The 19274-nt window shown below is 37.0% G+C and overlaps 1 protein-coding gene across 1 annotated transcript in view; it reads left to right on the top strand.

Annotated features, from left to right (window-relative positions):
• Positions 1–19274, top strand: part of MYO3B (myosin IIIB) — a gene marked incomplete at both ends in the record, with an annotated part of 202185 nt that overhangs the window by 39676 nt on the left and 143235 nt on the right. The window contains one exon of the mRNA XM_082285588.1: positions 4654–4799. Within this exon, the coding sequence (XP_082141714.1) occupies positions 4654–4799 (146 nt within the window). The remainder of the gene's footprint in view (positions 1–4653; positions 4800–19274) is intronic.

Genomic DNA, 19274 nt, shown 5'->3' with positions numbered 1-19274 from the left:
CACAGCTAGCAATCTTGTTTTCCTTGCAGCAAGGGTAACAGCTTTGTGCCACATTCATTTCCCGTGCGCAGTGCTTCTCAGCAGTGCTCACACGCCACATAAGCTGCTTAGTTGGCTCCGTCAGCTGAGCCTGGCACTGCCTCATTCCAGCAGCAGCAACCCTGCTAACCCCAGGCTCCTTCCTGCGGGTGGATCAGCAGCGCTCATTGTGTAGCCGTTGTCTCCAGGTAGCACATCTCTGCTGCTATTATCAGCATATGCTTGCAGCTCTGCTTTGTAGAGGCACTGTATATACTGAGGCAAAGTGAAAGTAAGTTCACTTATAATAATTCTGGGTAAACTTTAAAGGGTTTGATGTATTTTACTTTACCTAAACATATTACAGCTTCCTCTCTCTGCACAAGTCATTATGACCACTGTCCAAATAATAGGTAGTTCTCTGTATTACCTGTTTTGCTTCTTTTAAATCCACCTTTGATCTGCTACTGGGCTTGCTGAAGTTCAGAGGAGTATTTGTATTGATTTCAGAACAAGCAGAATTATATCCTTGAATATAAAGTTTTCTTGTCAAGGTGTGAGTAATCTTGTGTATCTCTGTGAATTTTTGTGTTTCTGTATGAGTTATAAAGCACACAGAATGCCTAGGCACTGGCTTCTCTAAATTCCCTCCAATTAGTGTGAATGATTTGTTTATGTACCATTTTTCCAGACCTGTGAATTCCTCATCCCCTCATTCTGTACTGGTGTGACCCTCAGCACAATTAGTGTTGACAACTACCATCACACTTTCTGTTTCTCTGTCTGGTGTTTGAATGCTTTTCAACCTACAGCAGTATGACTGGACATGAAATCATGATGAAATTACAACTGAAACAAAAGGTGACAGCCTGTCTCCTTAGCAACCAGGGCTACTGTGTGCATGCAGTCAGCCTATGCTGAAGTGAGAGACTTGGTGCTTGTTCCCATGGTGTTTACTAGCAAATCTCAAGATTAGCTACATCACCCCCTGAGGCTTTGCCATGAACATAATGTTTGCAGCAGAGCAAACAACTTCTTCTGTTTCACTTTTACAAGCAGGGGAGGATTTTGCTGGATATAAAACTTGTACAAATGTGTTGTCTTTCCACAAGGAAGAGAAAGGGAGTAGCATGTTCTTCAGTTTCAGATGATTTCTTCTGGGCTCTCTGTCTTCATGCCCCACTGGGCAGAGCAGGCATCAGCAGTGCTGAGCGATACTCTCAGCTCCAAAACTCCAACAAAAAGTAGAGATGTTTCAAAAAAAAAAAAAAAGTGTCTCTGAGTTCCAGATTAGAGACAGGAATATAATGAAAGATAAGTCAATAGCATATTCCTCTTTTGTATTTAGCTTTTAGAGATTTTTGCTCTGCAGGGAGTAGCAATAGTTTTTGAGGCAAAACAGGACTGGGGCATTCCCAAGGACTTGGCTGGCTTGTAAACTGTGACTTAGAGAACACTTTCTTCTTCAAATTGCAAGAGAGAGTGTTCTCTGCTAGCCAACACATAAAGCAAACTGTTGATGTGCACCTTTTATCAAGGAAAAAAGATAACATTTGATTCTTGCTTTAAAAATCAAAATTAGCGGCATCTGTGTTTCTCGAAGGGGTGCATAACTTGGTAAGATTCTAATATGTTCCACAGAAAACACTTGTTTCAAATCAAAGTGATTGTTAAGTTCACGTACGTTCTGCGTACTGAATGAAGAGTAGTTCATTTTGTATCTTTTCTGTGAGGCTAATCTCACTATTGTCAAGCTAATGGTATAAAACATACTGGTTTGTATGGTCCACTGGCTTATTTTCTTTTAAAAAAAGAATATAAAGCGGAATATTTTTTTCTGAAATAGTCACTATAACGTCTATAACAGAATGGAGGAAAATCTAATGTTGTCTAATTCGCCTTGGTTAGAATGGCAGTATTTTGCCCTAGTGCCTTTATACTGTCATTATATATGTATTGGAGGTGTAGCTGTTAGCTGTGGAGCAGAAGACATAAAGATGCCTTATACATTCTTTTCTCTTTGGTAGGTAATATACTGTGAAGGTGAAAAACGTTCTAAGACTTATTTTTTGTTTTTAAAAACAACAGTTGCAGTATATTTTCTTTTGCCCACCCACTATGAATGCAATGACTTCTGATGCTAATAATTTTAGTGTAGTTTGTTAAACTTTGTAAGACCAAGATATAGAGCAAAGTTTGTCATCGTCCTGTAGTTAGAAGCAATTGTGATGTGCTTGTAGGGAAAAAATCATGGTATCTTTGAATGTGGGAGACCAGCTATGTGTGTGGCATTGCTGATGAAGTCCAGTGTGACCTTGAACAGGTCCTTCTTTTCCTTCTCTTGAAAATGAAAATATACTCCTCTGCATCATAAAGTTTTAGAACAAATAGACAAGTATTTGCAAAGAACTCAGCACACTGATGAGAATCCAGGCAACTTCAAAGGTATTCACCTCCAGGAAATGGTTTCTAGCAGATTTTGTACTAAGCAGATAAATATTTTTCATGTGTTAAAAAAGGAAGGAGAGCACAGTGCATAAAATTAGCCACATATGGATAAGCTTCCAAGCCATGGCCTTGGAAGCCAACTTGGATGATTTTTTTTGAGGAAGGGTGATTGAGTATACAGATTATTTGGGGAACTGTATAGAAAACCCCAAAATAATCAAGAAGTATAAGCTTCCTCTTCAATCTCTGAGCAAAATTTCAATGATAGCCTCTTTAGAATATATTATTTAAGTATCTGATGCATCTCTATACCAACTTTCCAAATTTTTGCATTTGATCTTTTCTCTCTCACAAATGATATAAGAATATGAAATTATCATGAAGGCCTCTGAAACAGAGCTTCTAAACAAACAGGCCTCTAAACAGAGCCTGCTAAAGCACTCTGCTTGAGCTATGTAGCTATGCATGTTTTAAGAGATAGAGTGATCTCTGTGATGAGATCAAGGCTATAGCAAACATTTTGAAGAACTAAAAATTATTCCAGAACTTTCATTTAAGACATTCTGTTGAACAGAAGGGAGGTGGAGAAATGATCTTTGTGTGGCAACTTTGAAAAACACCGGCTTAACTAACAAAGCTGTGCCTCTTCAAGTTGAAGGAAAAAAAATCTTTGAATCCTCTTTTCAGTGCTTACTTTCTTTTTTCTTGTTTCTCTGGCATAATAATTGGAAACACTGAGGAGATAGAGTGATCTCAACACTTGTCAAAACATAGATAAAAAAATTTGGAAAGGTCTTAATTTTTCTGGACTAATTTGCTCTAGGAAAAGAAAAGGAATTAACTAATGTGCAACTTTAATGCAAACCTCCCCCCATGAACATTTCAGTATTATTTTAACTGTGTTCAGCATCCCTGATTTCTGATAAAATAAATGATGAATGCACTACAGTGGGGTCATGAGTCCCAAATAAGAGATGGACAAGTTCTATGGGCCTGTTGGACAGAATCACTACCAGAGTCGGGAGTGCCTTTGTTATGTGGAGTTTATGGAGAAAGCAACTAAGATGTTAAGCTGGAATCAGCAGCTTCTCCAGGAAAGGTTTTTTTCTAACAGGTGACTCTGCCAGCAGCTACTCGTGTTGCTGACTTGCATGTTGCGATCTTTGCAAAGTGGTGTTCCAAACTGAAGCCCTAACACAGGAACTCAGAAGTAATACAGAAGTTAAAAAAAAATACAATGCCTTCTAGAGCAGGTACAGCCACCCTAGGGCATATTCTTTTTATCTTAAATACAAATTATTAAAGATACTTTAAAAACCATGAGAAAAATCATTGAAGTTGATACTAGCAATATGCAGGGATCCAACAAGTTTTCAAAGTAATTGTTTAATTGATGAGACTTGGGAAGACAAACTTGAGCCTGAATTCCAAATCATAATAAAATGCAGTGAAGCTGCAATTTTTGTCTCATCCCTTTGCAAAGATAAGAGCTAAATTTAAACTTTGGTTTGAATCTCACATTTAGATTCAGGTTACACTAATAGTTAGCATATTAGAATGTGATCATTGTGTTGGGTGGAAGTGTGTATTAAGTTTGTGATGTAAAACAGTTCTGATATCCAAGGAGAGATTCCCGTTCACTTCCATTTTTCTTAGACAAGGTATGTGGTATGTTACCTAAGATTTTTTTAAAACTACTCAAATTCAATAGATACAAAACAACAACAACAACAAAAACTGAACAACAACAAAAAAAGGCAGAAACTACTGATGGAACATCCTTATCTAAAAACCAGCTGCACAAATCGGTCTATCCTCATGAATTGTCATAGAAGTTAATAAGAATAACATCATTAGGGTTCTCTGCTATTATAATAGGTTTCTGTAAGTAGTTCTTTCAAAAACAGAATTTAGTGTTGATGTTCTATGTATAGATGTTTGAAGCATCCCATGGAGCTTAATGTATTTTAAAAAAAGAAACAGATTGCTTTTAAAGAAAACAAACCTAAGAGAAGTTCTAATTTACTGTTACCTTTTTGTGGTGTTTCGTCTGTCTTGTATAATACAGGCAAAAATGACATGGATTTGATTACATAGCATTTTAGACATGACTCAAAAATGTTATATTGGATGACATGAATTGTACATTAGGTTAAAGCGTTGGTTTCTCTGCTTCTCTTCTTGTAGGTCATTGCTTGTGAACAACAGTATGACTACTCATACGATGCTCGATGTGACGTGTGGTCCTTGGGAATAACAGCTATTGAACTGGGGGATGGAGACCCTCCTTTATTTGACATGCATCCGGTGAAAACTCTTTTTAAAATTCCAAGGTATGGCACTAGATGGCTCTCTTCACTCACTAGTTTGTTCAAAGGCAGTCTAGTCAAAGGAGAAATATTTGGTAAATATTTGTGCTTCAAATCCTAAGAATCTCTTCTGCAGAACGACAATAAAAAGCTGTAATGTCAAAGACTTTTTTTTCAGCCTGGCTTCTATGATAATTTATATTTAGAATTCCTTGAAATGATGAAGACTTATTTATTTTATTCTTACTTTAGAATATAAAATGATATAATATCCAGGTACCTTCCTTCCAATAGAACTTTTCTTAGCTTCTGTTGATGAAAACGTTTATTTCAAAAGGAGAAGCCAACATTTGTAACTGTTAAACAACATTTTCAAATGTTATTCCCCTAGAGTCTTAGGCTTGTTTTACTGTAAAAGTAAAACATACAATTTTGACAGTGCTATGAAGCAGTCTGGCAGTTTCAGCAAACTGTAGTCATAATTTATTTTTTATTTACCTAAGGGTGTTAAAATGTGAAGATTTGGATTGTCATTCATGGACAATCCAATATGAATGATACTGGATTGGCTATGAAAAAGGGATATAAATTTCCTTCTATATATAGTAATGTAAATTAGCTGTATTATTTCATACTGTCTATTTTTGATTTCATTTGTTTTCATTTCATTGAGTCTTCCTGAATAAGTTGAGATTGACAGTGTAAAATAGAGTTTAGCAACAGAACAGTTGTAATAATAGAAGAAATACAGAAATTGTCCTTCATTGATTAGACTGGCAAGTACTTCTCTTTTCCACATTTTGGCTCATGAAGAATCACCACTGACTTAATAGTTTAAAACCTTCAGCAATACAAGTGTTTGACCTTTTGTTATCTACACAGTTGTCATAGGCTTTTAAAATTTCTTCTGATTGCAATTTGCATTTCTGATTAAGTCTATTTATATGCAGATGCAGTTGTGCTGGGTTCTGGCTCATACAGTTATCTCCTTCTCCCCAGCTCAGACATGAACTACCACCGCTCTTTCCAAAATTATTCATGCTGAAGCAGCAGTTGATCTTTTTGCCTTTACATGAGTGTAAAACAGGTCCGGGCAGTTAAGGCAAGGGAGGCTTCAAATTACTAAAACAGTATCTATAAATTTTGTCAGTGGTGAAAACAGTTTAAAATGACAGAAATCTTACCAAAAGTAAGGGCAAGCAATAGGAATATACGTGAAGTAGGGCATGTAGAGTCTTTGATTTCTGTCTACAGTTTGGCTCTTTTTCTATGTGCTGTTGCATCTCTGTATGACTTAGCAAAACAAAGGTGAATTATCTATTTGATTAATCAAATAATGTATACATTTACCAAATAGTATCAGTTTTTAAGTCAAGATATTTTCCTCTGCTGTGCATTATATGAGCTATAGCCCTGCTGCTTCTAACTATGCATTCTTATTAGATGAAGTGGACCATGATGAGTGCTGGCTGGCATAAGCGCCTGGGCTATAGGAGATGGAACTTCTCTCCTGGTACTTGTCTGAAATCAATTCAGAGGGATAGCAAATATGACAAAAAGGTGTGTTCCCCTCTTAGAGTAGCTTGACAGTTCAGAAGTATTCTCAGAGAAGTTCCTGATAACTGTGCTGAAATGCACACGTTTTTAACAGCCTTTTCAACATGAGCAGTGAGGCTCTTCTCAGACTGAAAGTGGTTTTTCTGAGCACTGGATGTTGAGTGTCAAGCAGTGAAGTATAGAAGCATTGGAGCTCACCTTCTGAGACTGTTCAATCCAAAATCCTCTGAGCACAGTTAGGGTGTGACTATGGTTCCCTACAGTCAAGCTCCATTTTATCTGGAAGTGCAAAAAGCTTCTGCAAATAACAAACAGTAAATGTAATGGGTAATAACAAGCAATAAATGCAATGGACTATTGATTCTTTGATTTTTGTATGGGATTTCTGTATATGTTCTCCCAGGATAATTTTTTGTTGACTGGGCTGATTTGACTGTAGTTTGGAGAAGAGGTGACATTGCTCTTTACAGTAAAAGACACTTAGACATCACTCACTCAAAGAGTTATCAAGAATTAGTTCCTCGTTTGCTTACATTCTTGACTCCAGTTGATCCATATCTTTCTATTTATACTGCCTTCTGTGTACTAGACTGGTCTGTTTTCTGTGATGCTGGTTGCTTTACATTAGCAGAAAACTTAGCAATGGTTTTCAAGTTTTGTTATCAAGCACTGTTTAATAATCTGTTCTCATGAATATTTTTAAATGTTAGTAATGGCAGAATTGCCAGAACTAGATACAGAAATCTCTATGTGTGTTTCTGTAGACTTTTTCCTTTCTCAAGAAGTTTCTATGTCAGTTTAGTCATTGGCTTTTTTTCTAGAGAGAGCCAGTTGTGCTTTTAGCCATTGCATTGAGTTTCAACATAATGAGCAGCAGAGCTAGGCCTTAGTCTTAAATGAGTATAATTTAAATCAATGAGTCCTTACTTCGACTTCATAGGATTTGAATCAACCATTAGATGAATAATTTTGTACAGGCAGTCAGAGCAGTTGCATACCCCCAAGATGTCTGGAGATACCTTCTTGTGTAGAACTCAAGTTAAGGACTTCTTGGTATACTTACTACCTCCAGCTAACATAGATTCATGTCTGTATTATGTAACTTGGACCAGGGATGGACTAATCTCCAGATTGAATAGCTCAGAGGTCTTCAAAGGAGCACGTCTATGGATGCACCATAGGATCCCAAGAGGTGTTGTGGCATTGTGGGAAGAGGAGGCCTCTTATGCCTGTTTAAATTCAGATTTTCTATCATTGGGTCAAGCAACATAAAACGTGATTAGAGACTGAGTTTATCTCAACAAAATAGCTTATTTCTAGAGGGCAGGTGAACCCTCAGAAATCACTGAATACTTGAACTTGGGCATGAAAAAAAAAGATCACACTGTGCTGCACTTCTCTCAAAGCCTGACTAGTGCTTCACAACAGGAGATGCTGGACACTAAGTGTTTTTGAAAACACAGTGGTTTTTTTAAAGGTGTCTAAGTATTAACTTCATACTGTCGATAATATGGCCTGAGCTGCGAGCCAGATGTTTAAGCATCTTCCAGTGGTTAAACAGTTAAATGTTCCTTGTCCTACAGAAAATGTAGTGTCTGCAGCAAATATCTATTAGCAAAAATGGAGTGAAAAAGAAAATGCTAGTTAATTTTTAAGTTAGATGTTTCATTAGACTCTGGACCTTATTTCTGAGTATATTATGTAGATGTAGAAGAGAAGGGGATATGAGTTCCTGGACTAATGCAAATTTTAAAAACCTCTTTCATTCATGAACATTTTGTTGTATGAAGGTGCTGTATTTTGGAAACAGTTGTGATAGCACGTCCATGAGACTTTTCTTAAAACTGCTAATGAGAAGGAAGCATTATCTCAGAGCAAATGTTAATGTTCTGTTTTGTGGTCATGCACATATTCTCTCTCATCAAAATGGATTCTTGGATCTAACTAATAAATCTCCTCAAAAGGGACCTCCAGTGCCTAGAGATAAGAGATAAATCATACTGCGAACACACTGAACCATGAAATTATTCTGTTAACATGTCATCTGCCTAGAATATATTTTCAAATCTCCAACAGAAGGGTCTAAATTATGAAAGGAAGGTGGCCTAGCAAAGTTGGTAATTTGGGAGTTGATACTTTTAACCTCTTCCATCTGCTGTCACTACTTAGGTGTGTCTGTTTTGGCAAAATATTACAAAGTGAAAGATTCTCAAATACCATTACACCTAAGCTTTTTAAAGTAAAATAGGTCCATAAATTCTTCAAACTATGTTATCTTGTGAGAAATGTTACATCATATCAGCGCTATCTCTTGAGGTATCATGACAAATCACTGGCAATGTTTTGAAATTTTGAAAAGTAACAACTATAAAAATTGTGTGGTAAAGAGGAAAGAAAGATGGTATGTTACAGTGTTGAAAGGGTGGGTGGGGTGTATGTACTAGTGTAAAGTGAGGATTTCAGATCATGTTGCAAAGATCCTGCATTTCAGGATTTGTCTCTTTATATATAGTCTTTTTTACAGGGACATGGTAAAGAGCAATTTTTCTAGGTTACACTGACAGCTGACACAGAAACTAAACTGAATTCTCCACTCATGTGTTTATCAGTCAAGTGTTCTTCTGAGAGCAGTGGAAGGCACCTGTTTTAAAATTGATTGGTGATAACAAATGGCTATTTAATTTTCTAACTCACAGAATCTGAGAATTAAGTGAAATTTCATTTAAAATTATTATGCTTCATTAATTCATGTTAAATAGCCAGGAGCGGAATGGAATTGAGCTTGTGAGTACTCATTGAACGGTGCGGTTCTTCACCTGTGTTGTTCTGTATTGAGACTTACAGCTCTTGGGAGTACTTATTAGCTTGAATTTAGTGATGCTTGATTGCTTCAGCAGCTGACCTGCATCCAGCAGGATCAAACCACTTCCTGCCCCATCACAGCTTCAGCTTCATAATAACTTGTACATAGGCAGTATCTTTGTACTTTCTGTGCCACCATACACTCACCTTTTATGTTGGTAAATAAACTCTTTAGAAGTTCTTCAAGAGTACTCCATTATTGTAATTTTTAAGGTATGATCATGTCAAGAGAGAGAGTAGATATAGAATATAACTTCAGTAGATATAGTGATTGTGGGACCGCCCATTGCACCTTCACCTTGCTTTGTTGTATACATGTGAAGCACCTGCAGGTAGTTTCATCCATCTGAACAGGTAAGATCCATTGCAAGGACATTTTAAATATTAACATTTTCTAACAGAGCCTTTCATACTGCAGCCTCTCATATTCCAACTTTTCTGTTATTTTGCCATCTGCATTGGTATTGACATGATTGTAATATATCATGTAGCATACACTTTTACTGCTGTTTCTTGGAACAGTAAAGAAACACGAGTATGTGTTGTAGGACAATAAAGCTGAGAGTTGATTGCTTTTGTAAAACAAAAGCCAAAAGAATTAATCCAATTGTAGTTACTTAATATGAAGTGTTTAAGGTAATTAAAGGAATATGCTGAAAATAGTCTTATGGTAAATAATTTGGCATTAGGAATAGAAGTTTCAGAGCATAATGTTGTTTCTGTCTGAATAGGAATGTGAAGTGCAGTTACAGCAGTGTGACTAAACTACTGCCTGTGGTTATAGGTAGGGCGTCATGGTATCTGTAAAAGCAATGTGTAATTGTCTGAGGAGTAAGTTGGCTTTTATACAATCTTTTATTGTCTGATACACTGGATCTCCATTATTTTGTGATTGTATTTTTATAGAAAATTCCAAATACTAAAAATGCAAGGTGATGTTACATTTAGTGAGCAGAACTAAATGTCCTTGTGATTCTTTTTAGTTGGTGTATGAATGGAATAGACTCAAGAACAGTCTATCTCTAGGTGGAAAAAGAGATGGGTCTTTGACTAGGCATTGGGAAGACCATGTCTAATTCTTCAGGAGGTTACAGATTTGTCATACAATCTTGAACAAGTGAAATATGACTAGATTTTCAAAATTATTTAAGTCCCCAAATATGTCATTCGATAGCTAGTGGAATTTCCAAGAAGCACTTTGTCACTTTGTAGTTTATTTCTGTTACAATGCTTTAAATCTCCATTCTGTGTTTGATTTTTTCCAAAGAGTTCAGGATCACTGATTTCACAGCAAGTGAAGCACTGATATGTTTTTGAAAATGTCAGTAAGTGTGTGTGCTTGGCTGTATTTTCTTCCAGTGAATCGCAGAGTAGTTGAGGTTGGAAGAGACCTCTGGAGGTTATTTTGTCCGACCTGAGTCATCTGTAGCAGACTGCCCAGGAGAGTGTCCATACAGCTTTTAAGTATCTGCAAGGATGGAAATTGCACAACTTGTTTGGGCAACCTGTGCCAGTTCTCAGTCACCCTTACAGTGAAAGAGTGCTTCCTGATGTTCAGGTTGAACCTTCTGTGTTACAGTGTGTGCACATCAACTCTTGCACTGTCACTGGGCACCACTGAAAAGAACCTGGCTCAGTTTTGTTTATTCTCCCTTCATGTATTTCTGTATTAATAATACCTGTTTTGAGCTTTCTCTTTCCTGTGCTAAACAGTCCTGCCTGTCTCAGCCTTTTCTCATGTGAGAGGTGCTCCAGTCCCCTAATCAATCTTGGTGACTATTTTCTGGACTGTCTCCAGTAGCTTTGTGTCTCTCTGGTGCTGGGGATGCCAGAACTGGACACAGTGCTCTACATGTGGCCTCACCAGGGCTGGTAGAAAGGAAGGATCACCCGTCCTAGTGCAGCCCAGGATACCACCAGCCTTTGCTACCACGAGGGCACAGTGCCAGGCTCGTGTTCACCTTGGTGCCCACTGGAACGCTCAGTTCCTCTGGTGCAAGGCAGCTTTCCTGATGGTCAGCCCCCAGCAAATACTGGTGCAGGACTCTGCACTGCTTTTGCTGAACTTCTGAGGTTCCTGTTGGCTGTATCTCCAGCTTGTTGAGGTTCCTTCCCTTTGGATGGCAGCACAACCCTGTGGTGTACCAGCCATTCCTCACAGGTTGGAATATGAGCACACTTGCCGAGGGTGCACTCTGCCTCATTGTTAATGAAGATGTTGAATGAGACTGGACCATTTTGACCCCTGCAGTACACCTCTAGTGGTGGATGTAGGTGTTTGTATGATTTGACAGTACATGTGTTAAGTCCACGGGGAAAGAGTTCTGTGCTATGAGGACAAGGTATTTTAGTAATGTTACTGTCACATTGTCTCAGAGTACGCAAGTGCCAAAAGGCTTCAGGGCAAGGGCTCTGCCCTTATGAGGATGTATAGGGCTTATTAGTTACTAATTAATTCCTAATGAGTATACGAATTCATAAAAAGTCAAATTCATCCTTGGGTTTGAATATCAGATTTAATTAGATTTGTGCCAGGGTTTAACAAAGTGATGAGTGGCTGATGGTATTGTTACCTTCATTACATCATCTTTATTTAAAAAGCAGAGAGCTATTTCTGCCTAAGACTGTACCAAGTACACATATATAACTGGTCTTTTAAGTCTGGCGGTAGATCTAGAAATTGAAGTGTATGCAGTTAGCAGCATATCATAGCAAAATGGGGTCTGTTTTTCATTTACCTTATGACATTTTAATATATTTGAGAAAGTAGTAGAATATTATAAGTATTTTTATATATTACATAAGACAATAGGGAATCAGCCCTAAAATTAAATCATCTTGGTGCAATTTCCCTCCTTTCCTTCCTTAACTGTTCAGTTATCACATAACTTATCTACATCTGCCTGTTTCTCATTGATTTTGTCTTTCTCTTCCTTTTTGTAAGTCAGGTACAGATAGAATTTGATTTTGCAAATGCACTCCTCATTCATGTGTATTCATAGCCTAATTTCAGCAAGTAATTGTAATTTGTGCTCTGTGGCTTGCTGTTGAATAGTCTGTTGTAAGCATTTACTGTTTCAGCTATTAAGGAGGAGTTTGCCTGCACAGTATGTTTCTGATTTTTGATTCATTAAGGGTCTCTCCTCCAACTGGCTTTCTCATGAATAGAAGGGTGTTGTTTTATAGGTATATTCTTTTGTGCTTATTTAAAACAGACTGTTTCACCGAATGTTTCCTGCCAGTATAGTTGTTGCTATAACACAGAAGAGCTAAAATGCATGCAGCTGAAATGAATTCATCAGGAAACTCGAATAATCATGAAAATAAACATGCTCAGCTCTCAACCATTTTCTGAGCAAATAAAAAAGAATCACTTCTGATGCTCTGTGTTACTCTCTATGCTGCACTCAACTGCCTCTGAACCCTAGGTAGAAGCTGAGATGCCAGACAGATGTTTTTTGTGACTCCATATGCAGTTAATTTTGTGCATTAAATGCACATATACTGTTTTAGTCATCCAGTTTCTAAAGTAAATTATTACTTTTCAAAATCCATTGCATAAGTAATAACAGACTACTAAGATACTGTGAATGCCATTTTGTTTTGCTCTAGTGGAAAATTTCTTGCTGACAAGGTCAAGCCCTGCAGTCTGAGAGCAGTCATGTGATGAAAGGCATATCCACTGGGAGGAGAGGTGGAAGATGGACATCTACTGTTGTCTCCTTCAGAAGTGAGGATTTGAAATGTGGTTTAGTTAGATTTAGGGGATAGAGTTGACCTACCAAGTCTTGTTTTTATTATTGTAGACTAAAAATATGTTGGTTTTAGTGTGTTTTCAAAACTGCTTCCTTCTTTCTTGACAGGACTGCAGTAGTTAACAGCATTGTCTGTAGTTGTCTTTTGGCAGTAATACTGTCAGCGTAATCCTTACATAGAGTACATACTGATTTTTAAGGAGGTTCATGCTAAGGTGCACGGGCATTGCAATGGAGAAGATGTAGCATGGCTGGTTTTTTGTTTCTAGTGCAGCAAAATACTTAAGCTCTGCATTTAAAATGAGTTTGAAGATTGTGAGAAAATCTCACAATAGTTAACAGCCAATTTTCCACCATTTACCGCAGAGAACAGCTTCCTTTCAGGTAGATAGCTCACATGTAATATTGCTTTGCCCTAAGACATTAAATGTTCAGATCTTTTTATATGATTGATTAATATACTTTGTTATAGAGATAGATTCTTAGGATAAAAATAATTAAGATAATCTAGGAGTCAAGTTGCTCAGTAGAGAACTGGGTAGCTACATTTTCAACATATAAGCCTACATCATTACCAGAGGTTGCTGAGAGGCTGCTGATGCCTTAATAGATAAGGTTTAGATAGATTACCTGCAGTACTAAACAATTTACTGGGAACAGAAAATGGGCTTCCAATACAGTCTAGAAATGAAACATCACAATTATTTGAGGTACTCTGTAACCTTGGAAACAATTGGGAGCAGTGACATCAGCAACAATTATGTGCTATTTTGTCTTCAATGTATCACCAAGGTAACCAGAGCAGGTTTCCCTGCTTGAAATTTTAAGAATGTCGTGGACTGGTATTAAGTGAACATTCACAAAGCAGACTACTTCGGGTCTGTTAAAATTGCATTCTGCTTCCCTTTTAAAATGATCCTTCAGGATTTAAATTGTGTAAACTCCTGTGTTTGTTTGGGGTTTTTTTATTTTTTTTTCCCTTTTTTTCTATGGAACAGCTACAGGCAAATAAAGCCTTAGTTACTATGCTAAATTCTCTAAATACTGGCAAGAAGGAAAATCTATTTCCTTATTGATTTCTTTTTGTGGGCCCCAAATACCAAGTATTGCAACTGCACACAAAGGCTGCAAATAGCACGATGTTGTTTTTGGGCATGGGATTTACCCACAATAGAGGACACGTGATGTTTCCACACCTAACTTCCTTGAGGGGAGCTCTGCATTAAAGTTTAATTTCCCAAGAGACTTGTATTCAGTGCTGCCAGAGGAAAATACTGGATGAGTAATTCCCTTAGATTTCCTGTCTATCAAACATCCTTAGTCAGTCTACCTTATCTTGTAGTTGTGCTACATGATAACCATCTTCATGCTTAGTCCAGAGGGGTGTTCGGTTTTTTGCAGTGGATTTGAAGAAGGTGATGTTTGAATTAAAGTTTTGTTGCATGGTAGAAAAACTTGTAGTCCCCTTTTTAATTGCTCTTTAAGTGAAAAGTTATGTGGTGTCAGAGCCGTAATGCCGACAGGCAGGTTACTGAGACCATGCAGTCCCTTATGTGTGCATGACTAAATTTTAGTGAGAGGTATTTTATATGAAATAGTGATAAAGCTTCTCTGTCAGTCATGGAGGAGAAAGAGGAGACTGCAAAAAAGTCACTTTTTTTGAAGTCTGGAACACTTTCTTGGGTGAAAGCCATATCAGTGCTATAAATTTTCATTCATAAAACTTTAATATTTTGCCTATGATGTCTTACTTTGTCAAACATTTCCTTTTTTTGCATACGTCTTTATCCCTGGATTGCTGCACATGCAAGGTACACACTTGTGCTCTGTTAAGTTATGGTGCATTTAACATATGGTTTTGCAGGGCTGTTGGTGTGCAGGCAACTGCCCATACTTGTGCCTTAGAAATACAAGTTAGAACTTAATGTTTGAAGGAAAGTAACAAAATTCTGTTCTGGTTTGTAGTGCAGTCCTAAAGAACTGAAACTTCATTATACACCATGAGCCTTGTGGGATTCCAAAATAAACTTTATAGCCTGTGCTTACTGTTGGAGTTCAGTAGCCCGCATCACTTACAATGAATTGAGCCAAATAAATTAAATTAGATTTTTGCAGGAAAAAAAGATAATCTCTTCACATAGTTTGGTATTGCAGAGTGAATAAGACACCTTGTACCTTTCACAGTTCCAGAAACTTTCATGGGGTATAATCAAAAAACAGACGCCTTTCTGAGAAATAGAATATTGATGTTCATATTTATAAAGGAATTAATTCACTGACTGACTGAAGCAGAAGAAAAAGAAAGTGAACTTTTTAGATACTAGCCACATTCTAGGAAGATTGTAATTATCCTTAGGATCATAATGAACGTGTGTTGGTTATTTTTTTGTAATAAAAAGTCACAAAATGCCTATGTGCTTTGCTCTCTAAAGTAATTTTCAGAAATATGCAATAAAAAGCAATCACACTATTTGCAAACATATTTGGTGAAAAGGAGCTATGCTTTGAAAGGTATTGATTTGCTTGTTGAAGTTATCAGTTTGATTAATGTTAAGATTTTATGCCGTGTATTTAATCATTACTCATGATTAGTGCAGTAATAATGCACTACACATATCTGCACATTTGCTATTAACAATTAGTGGCTTATATTTCTTTCCTATCACAGATGTAGTCATAAGTTAGAACTCATAAAATTTTTAAAGAAATATTTATTGGAGTAGGCATTGGTTATAAATCTTTATAACTACAGTATTCAGAGAGTTAATAATGATTTCAGTGGGTTTATTTCATGATAGTGAAAGGCCATTTAGATTTCTGTTGTATGGCAACTTCTCCCAGGAGTTCCTACAGGAGGTGCAAGTTTTCACAACTATCATGAGGCCAAGGAAAAACTCCCAGGCAAGACGCTAGATTCTCTGCAGAGAGACCACATTTTGCATATGAACAAACTGGAATGTAGTCAGATTAAATGACTTGGAACTGCTAGGTTCCCAGATGTTAGAGTGTTGTTTGAAGAAATAGCAAGCAGGGAATGGAGAAAGGAAAAAGAGAGGGGAAGTGGTAAATAATGATGAAGGCCTGGTGAAATGGCCTGTAAGTTGGTTCTGTGCTAAGGTTCAGTATTTGTGTGTGGCTAACTGTGATCTTGGGAGTGTGAGGATACAAAGCAATGGCCGTGTTCAATAGCTGGGTTTCAAAGTGCTGACTTTCATGATAACTAAAGAGTCCTTACCAGAAACTGAATGAAAATGAATTTGAAGACCTGAGACAATAAAGCCTTGAGAAACCTGAGCTGAGCTCGTAGATGATCTTTCTTTGAGCAGGAGCTTGGAGGAGAGACCTTCTGAGGTCCTTTCCAGCTTGTATTAGTCTGTGCTGTGGGAAAAATGTTCACTTCATCCATATAGGTGTTTTAGGAGGAATTCAAATAGTAAACAGGATAGTTTACTTACTTAGCCAGTCTGAATAAACAATCACTGGACTAATTTGTCCAGTGTTGTTAGTAACCCTTAAAAATTAGCATTGAATACAGGTATAAAGGTATAAAACTAGGTTTAAAGACTGAAAAAAACCTTGGTAAAACTTATCAAAACCAAGTGAATTTTCCAGGGCAGGTGCAATTATTTTTACAGAGGTCTGTATTTGTTTCATTGAAAAAGTGTCAAAATTCTTATAGTGTATCCAAAAAAAAGTTAAGGGCAACTTGAACATAGCCCTGCTTATCTCTAAGATATAAGATCTCTAAGGTATAAGATCTTTGAGACTGGCATTTTAATCTACTTGGCAAATGAATGTTGAGATCCAATGAATGAAAGCTATATTTACAAAAAAAAAAAAAAGATATGTCTGCGAGAACAGAGGAAGCAAATCTTGTGCTCTTGGAAAGAGAGCACTTCTTTTTCTGAGCAAACCTTTCTTCGGTAGCTTGGAGAGTGACAGGGCAAAGGAACATTTCTGCTTTTGAGGGAGTTGGTATCTCTGCTTTGGCATCCAGCACCACAGTCTCTGAGAGCATTGGGAAATAAATAGTAGTAAGAGCTTTCATCTCTCTACCTGGCTGACTAAACTGATTGACTTTATGCAGTTTAGTTTGATTAAATTAGCTAAAATGTAACTGCTAGGTTTCTTCATTCTCAGTATAGTTATATCAGATTCCCTCTTCTCAGACTGTTCACGTATTAGTACAAGTGCTGGATAAAGATGTTTTGAATTACAGTAAGATGGATTCATTGGGCAAGTTGATGATCCATGATCTGTTGCCAGCTCGCAAGCATGTCAGACTTTTAGAGCAGGCAGCATCTGCTTGAACTGTCTGGGGATGCAAAAAGAACAGAAAACATCTTATGTTACAACAAAACCAGAGATCTGACTTGATAAAAGTGTAATTTTCTTCTTTGTTTAGCCATTCTATGTTTTATTTAAAATGGAGTGCTCATGTCCTGTTAACAAGTACGTAATCACCTTAGTTACTCATAATTAATTGCTGAGAGGAAATTCAGGAAGGAAGGAAGAATTGTGTTCCATATTATACCCTCTATTTTTATTGTAGATGTATATTTACTTCTTTATCCTAGTTTTGCCTTTGGGGATTTTGGTTTGTTTGTCTTCATCATCCTCTTTTTCTCTTGTTTTTACTTTTTGCTCTTCTCACCTTGTTAGTACTTTGATATTTTTCCCAATCCTGGCATTGTCTTGTCTTTCCTTTTGCCAAGATGTTGCTTCCCATCTTCAAAATGTTCCCTTGTCCTATGTCTGTCATTTACCATTGCTTCTTTCAATTCTTCATTTTCTCTGGATTTTTAAACTTCTTGTCATAGCTTACCATAGAATATTCAGCATGAGGTGTGGGTTAAATCTTGCATTTAAAAAAAAAGCATCCCTCTTGATTTTCATGTGTTCCATGACATTCTAATATATCAGCTCTGTAGGGTTTTTTTTGTTTCGTACTGCATCACTAATTGCTTTGCTACACATTACATGCATCATTAGCAGTTCTTAGCTTAAATGTGTTTTAGCTACCTTTATCCTTTCTTAGATACCCTAGCTTATTGAGTCAATATTTTTCCCAAAATATTTTCCACAGCCTGTCCAACTGTTTCAAGGAACACATGAGTTTTAAATTAGCATCTTTACATTATCATTTATTGGGATATGGTCTTACTGTATTATTGTCATTTAGTTCTGCATAAGAGAGGGTTTATTTGAATTGTTGTCATGGGACTTCTTTTGGTAATGAATAAATTTTTCATGTTTATCATCCTGTGTTTATTAGTCTTCACTCCAGTTATAATCTACAGGGATTCAGAAGCCATACAATTAAAAAAAAAAAAAAAACAGACAAAATTTCAAGTATTTTAGAATAAAGCTTATTGGATGGAATAGGAGAGGGAACAAATAAATTTCATTCCACATACAGTCCTCTTGCTCAGAAGGTGTATTACCTTAAATGATAATTCCTTTTTTAAAAAATGGTACTCTTATACATCTTGTACATTTCTTTATGTTTCAGCATTTATTCAGTCTATTGCTTCAGAATATGATCCTCCTAATGGTCCATTGGAAATACACCACCATTAACTAATGTATTCCCTCTGCAAGTGTTCAGTTCTGAACTAGACTGGTAGAGCTATCAGAATAATATCAGTTCATACAATACTAAACTGAAAAGCATAAGTTAAGTTTGAGTCATAAAATACAAAGAAGGTGTAATCCTTACTTCCTTTGAAAATGCAGGGTTTAAGTGCTTGCTTTTGCTGAGTGTAATGATTGAATTGCATGTTCAGTACCAGCCACACCAATCATGTGGTAATAAACTTCTTTTATGGGGTTACTGTTAGGTTTATTTGTATTTCTGTAGAGCCTCAACTAAGAAGACACCTTCATGAAATAGAAGGATAAGAAGGTGTCTTCCTCTTTGAAAGTAAGAGCTAAATTAGACAAATTAAAGACGCGAAAGTGGAAAAACCACTTGTGTGGTTTTGTGAAGCAAGTCCCCCTTTTCGTAGAAGCAATGTAGTGAAAACGTTTTATTGTTGATGGAAAGAGGGCCCCAAAAAGCTTGTTTTCAACCTGTGAGTTGAAAAACCAGAGATACTCTGTGTTACCTTGTGTCCGGAATGATATGGAGCCTAATGGCAGAGTCACCATGGTATGACAGGGCCTTTGCTCTGCTTTGCCCTCCTGGGCAGAGGGAGATCTCAGCAGGGGCACAGAACTGTGGTACACTGTTCCATGTCAGACTCCAAATGGTCTAGTTCTTCCCTTGGCAATCTTTCTATGCTTAAAATAAACAGTTTGTAGCATCCCTCTGTGTCTTTCTTGA

This window comes from Coloeus monedula (genome assembly GCF_965178545.1).
Source record: "Coloeus monedula genome assembly, chromosome: 7".
Lineage (NCBI taxonomy): Eukaryota > Metazoa > Chordata > Aves > Passeriformes > Corvidae > Coloeus > Coloeus monedula.
This window is presented reverse-complemented; position numbering and strand designations above follow the sequence as displayed.